The sequence below is a fragment of the Tupaia chinensis genome, unplaced genomic scaffold (genome assembly GCF_000334495.1).
Source record: "Tupaia chinensis unplaced genomic scaffold, TupChi_1.0 Scaffold000106_1, whole genome shotgun sequence".
NCBI lineage: Eukaryota > Metazoa > Chordata > Mammalia > Scandentia > Tupaiidae > Tupaia > Tupaia belangeri.
Genome location: NW_006159570.1, coordinates 984,156 through 998,731, shown reverse-complemented (window position 1 = coordinate 998,731; position 14,576 = coordinate 984,156). Strand labels below are relative to the sequence as shown.

Genomic DNA, 14,576 nt, shown 5'->3' with positions numbered 1-14,576 from the left:
GGCCCCCCTCTCCCCGGGGGGGGGGGGGTTGTTTTCTCACTTTCTGTCTCTCTAGCCAGTACACATGCCCTATAGAAAAAAAAATCTCTAAAAAACAAGCAATCAAAAATTTAAAATATAAGTTTGTTAGCAAGGGAGTATAGGAGCAAGCAGATTTTGTTTGGAAAGCAAATTATTAATGTCACAGAAGAAATATGAAAACCATTAGCCTCCTAAATTTCAGAAATCCTGTTATAAGCCACTTGATGAGAAGAACAATGTCACATTTATTTTTGTATTGGTCAGACCTAGCCGTGTGGTTAACACATATACTCTATTCATTTTTGGAAGACATACAGTACAGTGCAGCATGGAACATGATCTAAAAATGCATTAAAAACTAAAAAACCAAGCACCTGTTCCAGAACCCTGTGCCAGAGTTCTATTACATCGATATTTAAGTCATTGCATATGTTTTTCTATTGTATTAATACTTAATTACTAACAATCAATGGAATTAATTTTTTAAATAATTATTTTATTTAATTTTATTTTTCATTCATTTAATTTGACCAGAGAAACACATACAGAAAGAGAGAGAAGGAAAGTGTAAAAGTAAGCCACCTGGTCTGGAACTCAAACCATGTTGGCCACGTGGGAGTCTCAAGCCCTTTAACTACCATACCACCTGCTGGTCCCATTGGAATTAATTTCAAATGCCCCTGTTACATACAAACTAAAGTTTAATTATCAAAGTGAAAATGTTTTTGTGGATGGACTTTTTACCCTTCTTTTCCTCAACAATGCACAGCCTCATATATGACCTCTTCCCACATACACAAACATAAACACTGACACCTGCCTGTAATCTAATCACCCTGGCCTGTACCACTGCCTTTAGGTGATACAAGATTCTTCTGCCCTGGTGTTTTCTTCTTTCAGTGTCCCCCTGCTCCTCTGGAATGGATCCACTGTAAGATTCCTTCTGTCTCTCACTGTGCAGAGCGCTTCGCTGCTCCTTTCCCCAGCAGTCTTTGTCCTACACACACATTTCCAACCATTCCCTTATCTGCCTGCTGTTGCGTAATGGCTTCAGGAACATCTCTTTGTACAGCCCCTTAGCCACCTGTCACATCACGGGAATTATGAACCACACCCTTCCCTAGAATCACATGCTGGATAATCTGAGCCATGCTGGGGCTAATGATGGATAGGACATTCCTCTCAAAATGCACCGAGCCTATAGAAACCAGTACCACCATTTTCTAAAATTTGATATGATCTCTATAAAAATAGCCTTCCCGAGCTTTAATTAGACACAATTTTTCATAACTCACCACATTCAGTAGACAAGACTGGTTTTAATGATGTTTAGTATTTTCTGCTTGCTTATATGATAAATATTACAATGAGATAATCAATCTTTACTTTTTACTGAAATAAGCTTTGGTAGGATAGCTAGGGCATCTGACCCCTATTTACACTAGTAAGACCATGGGAAAATTAATTACAAATTAAATTTTGAGCTCTAACCTGTTTTTAAGCCGATATATACAGAGACAACCCCCTAAAAACAGAAAACTCATATATTCTACATTGTCCTTTTCTTACCTACTTCAGTACTATCTTAGATTTTGTCTAGCAAGTTGTTTCCATCTATTCTTTATTTTAAATAACCTTTGCTTTGACTAGTCTTTTTTTCTTCTCCTTTTGTTTTTCTGTTTAGTCATTCTTAAATGAGGGGAGTAATTTCCTGCCCTGTTTGTCCAGTAATATTTTGGATATATGCTCTTTGAGTCCTCTTGCTATTTGCCTAGATTCGTCTAGAATCCTCTCCTCTGGTTCAAAAACAAACAAAGATGTTATTTTCCAGCCTATAAAATCGGTAGTGAACTGAAAGCTTCATAGATATTGTCAGCAGGGAAATATTTTCTCTGTACAGTCTTTTCTGTTTTCTTCTTAATTAAAAACCTTTATGGTTAGCTTTCTGTAAATAATTTTCTTTTTGACCTACCTCCTACTCTGTGTGTGTATGCACACTTATGTGCATGTACACCCATGTCAGGATAAACCTAACAAAGTAGGGAACACCTGACTTTAAGAGAGGCTCTCCCAGGCCACCCTGTGGCCTGATGGTTAAGATAGCTCAATCCCAGTGCCGGCAGGTAGCGTGGTGGTTAAGGTGTTGGACTCCCACAAGGCTGACCACTGTTAGTGTTCTGGACTAAGTGGCCTGAGAGTCTCAGTCACATGTGTGTGTACACACCCGGGAGGAGAATTGAAGAGGGCGGATAGCAGCATGGCCATCCCCCTTGGGGCTGATTTCTCACTTTTCCTCTCACTGTGTCTTTTGCTCCAGCAAGCACTTGCACCCTGCAGCAATATCTAAATAAATAAGTAAATAAATAAATAAAAATAGAAAATATTATAAAAGATAGCTGGATCCCACATGGCTGACAGTGCTGTTCAAATCCCAGAACCACTAGCTTAAGCAACACGTCAGGTGCGTGTACATGCATGCCCAGAATCCCGAAGTAGAGAAGGAATTACAACTTGACCATGCCCCATGAGGGGAGTGTTCTCACTTTCTCTCCCTCTCACATACGTACATTCCCTTTGGCAAATTGAAAACAAAACAAACTAACTAACTAAAACCTATTCCACCTCCAACCTGGCTACCTCTAACTGCTGTTCTATGGCAACTCAAGTGATACGGACCTTACTTCTATCCACATGAAAGAAGAGGGTAACCCAGGCTTACTCCTTGCCTTCCAAAAGATGGCTTAGAGAAAAGCGCTCCTGCACACTGTCCTTATGTGATGTAACCCAGCTTGCTCTTTCAGGGTTTTTTTTGTTTGTTTGTTTGGTTGGTTGGGTTTTTTTTAATGGGAGATTTTTGATATAGGGCACATACATTCACCAGAGAGACAGAGAGACACGGAAAGTGACAACTCCCTCCAGGGGGGATGGCCACGCTGCAATTTTTCTTCATCCTCCTTTCAGGATTTTGGGCATGTGCACACATGCACCCTGCTTGAGTTTCAAGCCTCTGGGTCTGACTCGAACCATGGTCTATCTACCATGTGGGAGTCTAGCGCTGTAACTATTATGCCATCTGCTGGTCCCGCTCTCAGTCTTGACTACAGCCTCCAGTCTTTGGCTAGAGGCAGGGGAAGAGCCGTGTATTGCTCTCACAGCTGGATGATGGGAAAAGTGGTCTTTCTTTATTCTGTGTAACCACTTGCCCAACTGGAAATCAGAGATGCTGCTCACAAAGAATGAAGGAGCACAGAGATTTGGGAATGATTCACAGCCTCTCACATGGGAGCATCTCCCATGCAATGAGTAAGCTGGTTACTTAATGGATGGTACTGGGAATAAAGGTGACTGAGGAAAAATTATCCAATTCTTCTGTTACTCTATTAAAAAATGTACATCTTTAAGTGAAGTCATATATATATATATATACACACACACACCTATATTTTGGAGAGGTTTTTCCTATAGGGTGTGTGTGCTCACCAGAAAGAGAGAGATAGAGAGACAGAAAGCAAGAAATAACCCCCCCAGGGGGGACGGCCATCCCATAATCCCCTCTCCTCCACTCTCCTTTCGGGATCTTGGGCATGCACTCACACGTGCCTGGTGTCAGTTTAAGCCACATACACACAGCTGTGTCAGTTTAAGCCACCAGGTCCGGGTCTTGAACTGTGCTCAACTACATGGGAGTCCAGTGAGATAGCCATTATGCCGTCTGCTGGTCCCAAAGTCTTATAATTTTAAAAAATAGGTTTTTAACCAATTTTTAGATGATTAACAATGTATGTGAAAAAAAACAATGGAGCCCCATCTCAAAATAAATTCCTAATTTCAAAAAAAAAACCATAAGAACCAGAATTAAGGAATTACAAATAACCAATGAACAAGTTTAAAAATATTTAATGTTATTAGTAATCATAGAAGCATAAATTCAAATAAAATGAAATACTTTTGAACTATTGATTAGCATATATTTTGCCAAGTTAATACTTAATGCTGGACTTTCATACTCTACTCAATGAATTGTAAATTTTGTATGATTCTTTTGCAAAATAAGTTGATAGCAATGTGAAGGACATTTTGAAATATGATAAATCTAGCTAGATTTACAATGATTTATATGCAAATATAATTTGCAGTGCCAAAAAAACAGAGCAAACATTTACTCGGGAGGTTGAAACAGGAAGAACTTGACCAAGTAAGACCTGTTTTTGAAAACTAAAGTTTTAAAAGAATTGTTACTAAGAAGAAAAGAGAAAGCATGCCTAACCCCTCAAGATCCCTCCTTCAGAAGCAGACCTCAACATGTTTTGATATGGATTACATAATGGAATAAGTTTATTACTTCCCAAAGATAGAAAATACATATCGGGGGCCAGCAGATGGTGTGGTGGTTAAGGGCACTGGACTCTCACATGGGTGACTACAGTTCAAGTCCTGGACCAGGCAGCTTACTTTCTCACTTTCTCTCCCTCCCTCTGATCAAATTAAAATAAATAAGGTTAAATAAAATAATTCTTAAATAAATACATATCTGATTTCTTGGGTTATGTGATGCTAGAAAGGAAAAAACATCAGGGCTATTACTTCATAGTCATGATTCATTGCTATTATGAAAATGTGTGAAGAATTATTTAAAAAGGAAATATGAATGAACAGACTGAACTTTATGCATAGGAGAAAAACAAGTAATTCTAAAATATAAAAGCCTATATATTCTAAATCCTAAAGCATAACCATGAGAGTGTACTAAGCATAATTATTTCATGGGATTTAGTATTACTTCATTGGATTCTGTCACTAGTAAAAAGTATGAATAAAACCCATGGTTATACTTTATGTTGCTTGGTGACCTTTTTAAATTATGCATTAAAAACTGTGTACAGTCTGATCATATGGTTCCAAAGAGCATTTTTTAAGAATAAAAATTTTAAAAATCAAATTTCCAACAACAACTCCATTATATTTCTTTTGTAATGTAATTGGTCATTCCAAATTACTTAATTTATAGGATGATATTTCTGGTTTATCTTTGAAAGCATTGTGATTCTACTGCAAAGTCCCTGTGTTCCCTTTCCTCTCCTGTTGCATTTGGGTTAGCAACTGTACAGTTGTGTCACATGCCTTAAGGCTTCTATACAGTGACAAGATATTAATTACTGGCCTCTGTTTCCTGGTGTGCACTAGTGTCTTTTAAAGTAAGTGTGATTTGGATTGTGGACTTAATGCTGTTTACATGTGACTAGAGTTTATTATTATCACTGCTGAATTACTCATTTAGAAGAGAAAATTCTGCCTAATTCCATATGGCGTCCTCACCAGCATTTAGCCTTTTATCGTATAAGTGGCTTCTTTTAAATTTGTTTAAATGATTCACTTGAGTAACTTTCAACACACTGTATACTTATTGGTAATTTTCTCTGACTGTAGTTATGAAGCATCCCAATTGTAGCCCAATCTATTAGATGTTCATATTATTCATTTCGTTTAGATCCAGGACGTAAATAAACCACTTTTTCAGATGTGGGCTTGGACAGAAGCCCTCTGTAATACCCAGCAGTTTTTCATTGTGGGGAGTAACTAGATTTTCTTTTGCCAATACAGAATGTGTCACTCCTTAATCTTTCAGCATCTTGCAAATTTAAAATGGAAATGATCTAAAGGAAAATTCCAAGACAAATGGTCCTGGTAAAGTGAGCCAGTCACTTTGGAATGTTTCTGATTATAAAGAATACATGATTTATGAGATATTTCATGCATGTGTGTGGGACTTCAGTGAAGTCACTGAATTTATAAGTGTGTATCTATTCTACACATGATACATTTCTTAGAGAAGTATGCCTTGATTATATTCTGACTTCTTTAAAAATGACACCCACTATGTTATTTAAGAAGCGTTGCTGTAATTGTTTGGTAAATTAGTTTGAGACTCCTTAAATTATTTTGTCTTTTGTTTTCTAGCTGGAAAATTATTCATTGCACCTCTAATCCTGGTCTTGGGATTAGCACTAGGGGCCATAGCAGTTGTAATCGGTAAGAAACACGTAATGTAACTGGATTAGAACTTGCTGAGAGCCATAAAGAGCATATGAATGTAATTATAATAATATGAGTCATTTACTAAGGGGGCAGAGTTCTCTTCCATACTTGCTTAGATAGCCAATCAGCATGTGATTTATAAATTTGGAGGAGCATATTTCCTGTAGGATGTATTAGTGTGACTCTTTTGAAGTCTATTAACACTTAGATTCATGTGTCCTATAAAGCAATATTAACCCCCTGTTAAAACCAAGAGTAATACAGTTAGTATTTTAGTGAAAGATCAAGGGAACTAGAATCCATATTTTCCTCAGTTCAGTTTGGATCATCAAGGAAGGCTGTGGTGCAGCCTTAGGTGTTTGGTTTGATCTAATGAAAGATGCCTTAAATAACTTTCAAAGTTTGTAGGAACATATACCAAATTTATGGGCAGGGGGTTGCATACAGTGACTGCATGTAAAATTATTTTTTTTTAGAACTCAGATTGCTGATTCCTACCCACAGTTTCTAGCTCAATAGGGGGAGAGGGTCCATGGATTTATATTTCTAAAAGATTCCCAGTTGATGCTGATGCTGATAGTTCTAGGACTATTTTGAGAACCATAGCTTTATAGAATTTTAAATTAAACATGATAAAGACTGCTTTACTGATTGGTCTACATGATAGATGGAATTTTTCTTCTTTTTTTAATGCTAAATAAACTGATGTTTTTATATACAGACTTCTGTTTAGGAAGTAGTACAGATGCACAAGGACTTCAAAAAGTTTGTGGAAAATGGAATTAATTACAAGTTTATTTGGGTGCAAAACTTATTTTTTATTTTATGCATAGTTTTTTTTTCATACTGCACATTTCTCATAAAGTTTTTGAAGACCCCCTTATATAATTGTAAAGTATCTGACATTTAAGTACTGTGTTACTTGTGACTTTATGAAGAAGATATTTTTAATCAATATTTAATCATTGGGAAATAAGGCTCTTTAGGCCCTCATAAGTGATAGAAATAAATGGAAAGCAAACCTGATATATAGTCCTTCACTTTGTGTGTTTGTGTTCCTAAGTAATATACTATATTGCCCAAAACTGAAAATGAAATCTTGTAGAAATAAATACATTTCAAAGTATAGATATCTTTTCTCTTTTGATATTCATGTGCTGCTAAATAATGATTATTTGTAAACAGTTTGAAAATAAACAAAAATAGAAAATTTTAAATATATAACTTCAGTGCCTCTTCTCCTAATTAACTTGAATTTTTTTTTAAATTCATAGGTTTATTTGTATTTCCTATCTATTGCCTTTGTAAAAAGCAGAGAAAACGATCACGGACAGGTATGCACTGGTAAACTGCAGATGACTCCATCTAACTAAGCTGTCTGAGCAGGCACTGTACAGAATGATATACTCGCCTGTGAGTCACATCTTGAAAATTACTGAGAGGAACCTCTGCCATCTCGTTTCCCCGTGGCTCTCTGTAGGCCACAATGCCTCTAGCTACGGTGCACTCCCAACATGGTATCCTGTTCCCTCCCTAAACAAATTGCTGCTTTTAAAAAACGGTCACTTTCATAAACTGTAGACATCTGATCTTCCTGGTTCTTGGAAGAAAATATTTTAAATAAGAACCAGTTGTCCTCAGAATTGTTCTGAGCACACCTCTTCTGAGCATTGCTTGGACTGTTTTTGAACCCCGAACCTCCCTCCAGGCCATCTCTGAGACCTGGTGTGAATAGCTGAAGTCATGTACCAACAAGCAAGGCCACTTTGCAGAAGATACACCAAATGTACTTGTTTTCATCTGTGATCCAAGCACCATGATTCCTTTATCCTTCAGATGCTATAATTGCTAAAAATCTCAGTGCCCAAAGGGAACTAATGAAACTAAATTAATGAGAGAATTATGAGTTACTGGAGTATATATGTGTAGGGGTGTGAATGTGTGTGTACATAAATATAGATTAAGATAGCAGGTCTGATAACCTTGTACTTTCCTAGTTCCATGCCTCTATACTATTATTCCACAATTTCACAGGCCTATTTAAAGATGATGGTTCCTTTGTGGGCAAAATTTGGTAATGTATTGAATTAAAGTCAATGTAGACAACAGGCTATTTTGATGTTGACCTTTTGTATTTCTTGCTCTTTCTTTTTGTCACAAATACATACACACACACACACACACACACACACACACACACATAAATTTGTGCAATGTCACCCCAAGGAGTATCAAGCTTTGTGAACTGACAAAATGGATAGGCTGTTTAGGACATTTTCAAGTCCCAAATATTCAGTCTCTTCAGATTTCTTGTATGTTGGCATATATGCTTCAGTCTATGGATAAATCCTATATGTGGGATTATTTCATCCAAAGAATAGGCATGCTTAGACAAAATTGCTTTAGCCTTTAAACAAATCCTTATTCCGTTGATTTTTAAACCAATTTATAATTGTAGATAATTCTGTTTTAAGTTGAGGCTTTACATTAAATACACCACTCTTCCCTTTCATGTCTTTTCTTATTTGTCCACAAATTCATATAAGCAAATATCTAATTTTGAAGAATTTTTCTTATGTTTACTGCTCAAATGCATAATATTGTTGATATCTTATGGAGGAGTAATTTGATAATTCTTTTTGTTCATGGGTTTCTCTGAGATGTAAACTGCTTTTGGGAAAAGGAAACACATACATACAAAAAAAATGAAGGTAATGTTTTCAGGAATTTTTTTCTGAACAGAGACGTCTTTAAAAAGAAGAGGAGGACAAGTCACTAAACTATGATATTCCTTTATTTTTATCACAAAGTTCATCAGCAGAAAGGAAGACCCTTAAGCATATTGTGTCTATTATTTTGAAATTCTTAAAATTAACTATATGCCATACATGTAGCATTTATTTGTCAGCAATCTTGTCTGACTTGAAACCACTTACATGGTAAAACATGTAAGATAGTTTGTCTTTGTTGGGCTCCAGAGTGTAAGAACATTTTATTTTTCACCTAAGAAAGTCACAAGAGTGAAGTTTTGCATGGGTAACAGCCAGAGTGCTTTCATTCTTTCCGAATAACACAGAATAGCTATACTGCAGCTTCTAGACTAGTTGGTTTCCAGTTCAAGGAGCTTGTTATATTTATGGTTCTAGAATGGCATATTTCTAAAGCATAACATGATATAAGAAAAAGTGATACTCTAGTTTCACAAATTAATACTAGTTTATTCACCTATTAATCTGAAAAGTATTTATTGAGTACCTGTTTTAGGTGCTCTAGTAAGGAAACTAAAAGAATAAGAACGTCTAGCCTAAATACATTTCTGTAATACATGTGCTTAATTTTGATAAATTCATTTTTCCTAGACTTGGGTGTTAGTTCAGCAATATGTGAATATGACAAATTCTAAAGCTAGCAAATCTTTATAAGAATGATATATACATATGTCATGTTTTATAATTCCATAACTGCCTATGAATACATATGCCATACACATATATGCGAACTGGTTGAACAATGTGCTCTCTGGTCTTAGATAATCTATTTTCTTAGGTTATTGATATGTTGTCTTTGGCCTACTCAGGGATTTTTATTCCGTTCTTTAAATGATTTATCTTTTGGGAGTATTTTTATATTATTTGGAAAATCTTCCAATATTCCAGTTACAAAGTGGTATCTGTTACCAGTAAAGGCTATTTAATCAATGCTTTAGATAGCATATATTATGTTGCATAGGGTTTCATTTTTATATTGCATAGATTTTTTTTAATGTGTACATTTTTCTCGTTAAAAGTTGATATGTATTAGGCCTTTCCTTGCTGGTAACTTAAAGTAATCATTTGTGAATTTTTTTACTAAGTTTCATCCACATCTTATAAAGAGAGAAGAAAATAAAAAGAATTATTTATATGTGAGTGCCAACTTTGAAGTTAAAACAGTAGTAGTAACTTTTGGGATAAATTCTAAAATGTACTTTAGAAAAGTAAGGGTGCATATAAAATGAATATTTTCTATCCAAGGTTTGTCATTTTTGTATGTTTTTATTGTAAATTTAATATATACTCCTTTAAAAATCAAACTATAAAGCATTATAAAATACAAATTCCTCTGCTTACTTCACCCCTTATTTTCTAGGGGTAACCACTATTAATGGTATGGTATGTGTCCTTCTAGACACTTTCTACATATATACAAATAAGTGTGTGTGTCTGTGTGTGTATTAGTTTTATATAGATAGAATAATACTATTGTGCTGTGATTCCTTTTCATTGTGTTATATATCTATATATTGGTAGATATGTTTCCATAAGAGTTAAAGTAGATTTACCTCATTCTTTTGTAAAGTACTCATAGTTCATTGTAGGGGTATACCTTAATTTTTTTAATTAGTCCCCAGTTGAATGGACATCAAGATCATATTCAATTGTCTAGTACAAACCATCAATGAAGGCTCCTTTTGTCACTTTGTGTAAACATTTCCATAAGGTTTTAAATTTGAATTTTAGAAGATATTTCAAACAAAATTTGTAATACATTTTTAGAAGATGAGAGTATGGAAGTAATATAGTTGAGACCTTTTATTTGGAGAAAAAGAAAGATTGTGCAGGCGTGCATAATTTAAAAAATAAATGAAATCTGAAACATAATTTTCTCCCTGCTTAATTAGACAGATAAGTGCATCACCAGAACTTATAAAAGAATATTAATCTTTTCCAGTAAAAATAAAATATGATATATATCAGAAAATGTGACAGATGAACTGATTTTTGGATTGCCTAGTTTTTAAAACTCAAGGAATTGAAATGATACTCAAGCCCAGTTAATAATATTTGTCAAGTTTTTTTTTTTTTTTTTAAATCCCTCTCTGTGTCCATGCATGCTGCTCCACAGAGGAACTTAATTACGCTGTTGTAAAAAGTACGAAGCAATATGTTGGCAATTAAAAATGCCAACAATAAATAATCCATGGAAAAACAAATCAGATTATGTAGTTTGGTGGGATGATTATAAATTATGGGATAATATGAAATACTCGTTGTACAGTGAATCCTAACTGTTCTCTAGTCCTTTCTGTATGTAGAGTAAGAAGAGGAGAGAAGTGAAAGCTTTCAGTACAAGCAGCATCCTGTTGCCAACAACCTTGATTTTCTGTCAGGTGCTATTCTATACTTGGAGTAGAACAGACCGAGAACAATCAAAGATAATTAAACCTCAGCCAGTCAGGTTACAACATGCTCTCTCTCTCTCTTCTGTAGTGTGGTATCAGGGTTCAGTGGTGCCTGTCAGGGAATTCCTTGCTCTGTGACAGTTGCCATCCTGGCATTTGTTTTCAGTCCACCCACCAGACACTATGACCCAGTGCTCCTCTAAAATGCCTACAGACCACAGTACACTTTTGCAGTCTCTGGTGTCCATCCCCAAACTCATTTTTTCCCACACCTCTACTATTCTAACTAGTCCTCTTTAAGAAAAGAGGAGAAACGGGAAGGGATTAAAAATCTCCCTGTGGTTATGTGTGTGCAAAACATCAACATTCCTTCCTGACTTTTGTCAGATTAGAGTATCTGCCAAGTTACCAATTCATTGTTTCCCTTGTGCAATGCAGTTGTTCTTAACGTTAGATTTCTAGGCTGCCTGTTAAACTTGTAATTATTAAAAATTTCGTGACCTAAATGGCACTAATTTGCTTATTTTTTAAGTACAAAAATAAGAAAATTCATGCCCAAAGCCGTTTTCAATTTTAATTTTATAAACAAACTGCTCAATGCCTTAACGTGAGTCATCACATTGGATTATATGCTCATCCTGCCATATTTGAGGCTGAAATCTATTCCAGCTATCGAAAGTAATTTTCCTATGGTCACCTTTATTGTTTTGTGTTAATATATATGTTATAAATATAGCCTTAAAATTCCTTGATGCACTTTAAAATACTTGTGCCATTTAAGTATGTAATCTAACAATAAAACAAAAGCAACTGATATATGTTTTATTATTGAGACAGTATAATAACACTGTTACCAAATAAGTGTCATCTTATAATAATAAGCTAAAACTTTGAAAAAAGTAAAACATTTTTTGAAAAATAAAATCAGTTACTGAAATGATCATAAACCCGGAGATTGGTTAATCTGGAAATTGACAAAGATAGCAAATACTTGATAAATGTTACGTAATCGCCTATTTGGAATGTTTGTTTAAAATATTAAGTTAATTTCTACTGAAGGTTTAACTGTACTTTCATAGTTTGTGAATTCTACAGAAGAAGTTTCTCTTACTAGACATATGGTAAGTCAAAACTATCACCCATCACCTTCTGAGCATATTTTTGTTTTTTAAAATTATTATAATTTTATTATGACATTGTCTTTCTAATATGGAAAAATCAGTTCCAAAATAACATTATAATATGTATACCCACAATTATTACTTTGATAAAATCTAAATGTTTTTATAGAGGCATTAAAGTATGATCTACACAAAATCATAGTTCCAAAATTTGGGGAGTATTTAAGATTGTGAAATGTAACCATTGTGGGTGCAAACCTATGATATGAACCTTTAAGAGCCAAATGTAGTTAAGATTTCTCTGTACTTCTCATTTTGAGATAAACGTAATACTCATTTCATAGCCATGTATTATGTGAAATTTCGAATGTACGTCACTTCTGTGAGGCTGGAACTTCAGTTGACTTTATACAAATCCAAGAAACAGAGTCCCACTGGTGTGAGACTTGTAATTGTCTAATTAGTCATTAGCTGGAGCCTTAATATATTACATATCTTATAGATCCTATGCATATCGCAAATTTTAGAAATGTGTAGTCATGCATATTACAACCTATACTCCTTTTATCCCTAAAGAAGTGACTGTTTTGAAAATAACACTAGGGACTTATAAGGCAATAAATTATTTTTTTTTAAATGCATAAAACATCACTGCCTTTTTTTTGGTGGGGGGGCCACTTCTTTTTGCCTTCCAGAAGAAACCTCATTAAGTATATTGAGTCCATCATTTAGATTCTGCACACTTATCAACATAGAAAACACACTTTCTTTCATTTCTGTGACACATTTTTGTCACTTTGTTTCATTATTCATATTAAACTACTTCCCCTCAGGCTCGTGAAGTGATACCCATATACCAAGTTTCTGTTTTCTCTCAGATTTCCTGAATGTCTTGCTTTTTGCCTCTATGGTCCTTAGCCATCTTGACCAAGTATGGAATACATTCTGTCTCACCATGAACTTCTTTCACTCTGATGATGAAATTCAACACGGCAAAGACTCCAAAATTTAGCGATGGGAGTGAGCATAATTTACCTTGGTTTATCTGTCAATTAAAATGTATCAGGTTCCTGGAAAACTTTTCCTCTTTCTTGGTAGGAGTTGGAGAACCTTGCCTAGCCCTCTGCTAAGAAGTATATCTGAAGGATGAAAAGATGTCGGATGGGTAAGGGGGTGTAGTACTGCTCTAAAACCAAGCTTCAAAAATGGCTTTGTGAATATCATTAGATCAATATTGTGTTTACCTATTAGTTAAACAGAAAGTGTGTGTGGACATGTCATCTAACCGGATCAGAAGGCATTTATCCTCCCTCCAAAATAACTTATGGTTTATGGACTTTGGGCACAAAGTCCCAAGCTTGGACTTGGAGTGGATTTATAAAGAGTTGCATTTGTATATAAGATTAAAATGTGGATACATACTCTGTGAACATTACTAGATTTTTTTAATCTGTAAAGTGGATCTCTATGAATATAACTGATATTAGTCCTATTCTAGAGAAACTATGTTCAACTTTTCATTAATATGATTTAGATATGAACCACACTCAAGATATTTAGTGTAGTTTGGTGCATGACACAGAAAGTTAAAGGAAGAGCCAAAGTTGGATGCAAAAGGTCTCCAGACATTGCTAGATGGGTGTCATTTCCCCTTTTTCCTGTGGTGGCAAACTGCCATCAGTCATTGGTTTCCTGCAAATTTGTGAGGTGTTCATCTCATGCTCCAGCTGGGGAGATATTCTCAATAATCCAGTCAAATTCTTAAAAATAACATTTTTCATTATGATCCAAATATATTTTTGTTGATTCTTTCAAGCAGATAGTATCTAAATATTTTATGTAAGTGTCTAAATGTTTTCATTCTATGAAAAATGAACAAACTTTGTTTCTTTATAAAGAAAATTCTAGGTAAAGTATGTTTTTCTAATCAGCTAACTACAAACTCTTCATAAAACTTCTTTTAAATGTCAGTTTCATATGACAACCCCTCGGTAGCTTGCTTTTATTATTTGATCATTTTTATCATAATTAAAGTTCTGTAGATGGAATTTTAAAAATAAACAACCTTATATTTCATATGAAGCCTGGAACAGTAACTGGTTTATATAAATCCTATTGCCATTTATTTTGACAAGGATGATTGGTTACATATTTTTAATATGAAAATTGACAGTCTTATTGCTTATGAAACCAATTATTAACGTAATTAGTAAATTTTGAGAGATCACAGAAATAAT

At 34.7% G+C, this 14,576-nt stretch overlaps 1 protein-coding gene across 1 annotated transcript in view; it reads left to right on the top strand.

Annotated features, from left to right (window-relative positions):
• Positions 1-14,244, top strand: part of RNF217 (ring finger protein 217) — a gene marked incomplete at its 5' end in the record, with an annotated part of 146,539 nt that extends 132,295 nt beyond the window's left edge. The window contains 2 exon segments of the mRNA XM_014586030.2: positions 5,980-6,051; positions 7,332-14,244. Of these exon segments, the coding sequence (XP_014441516.1) occupies positions 5,980-6,051; positions 7,332-7,405 (146 nt within the window).
• Between the last annotated feature and the right edge of the window lie 332 nt (positions 14,245-14,576).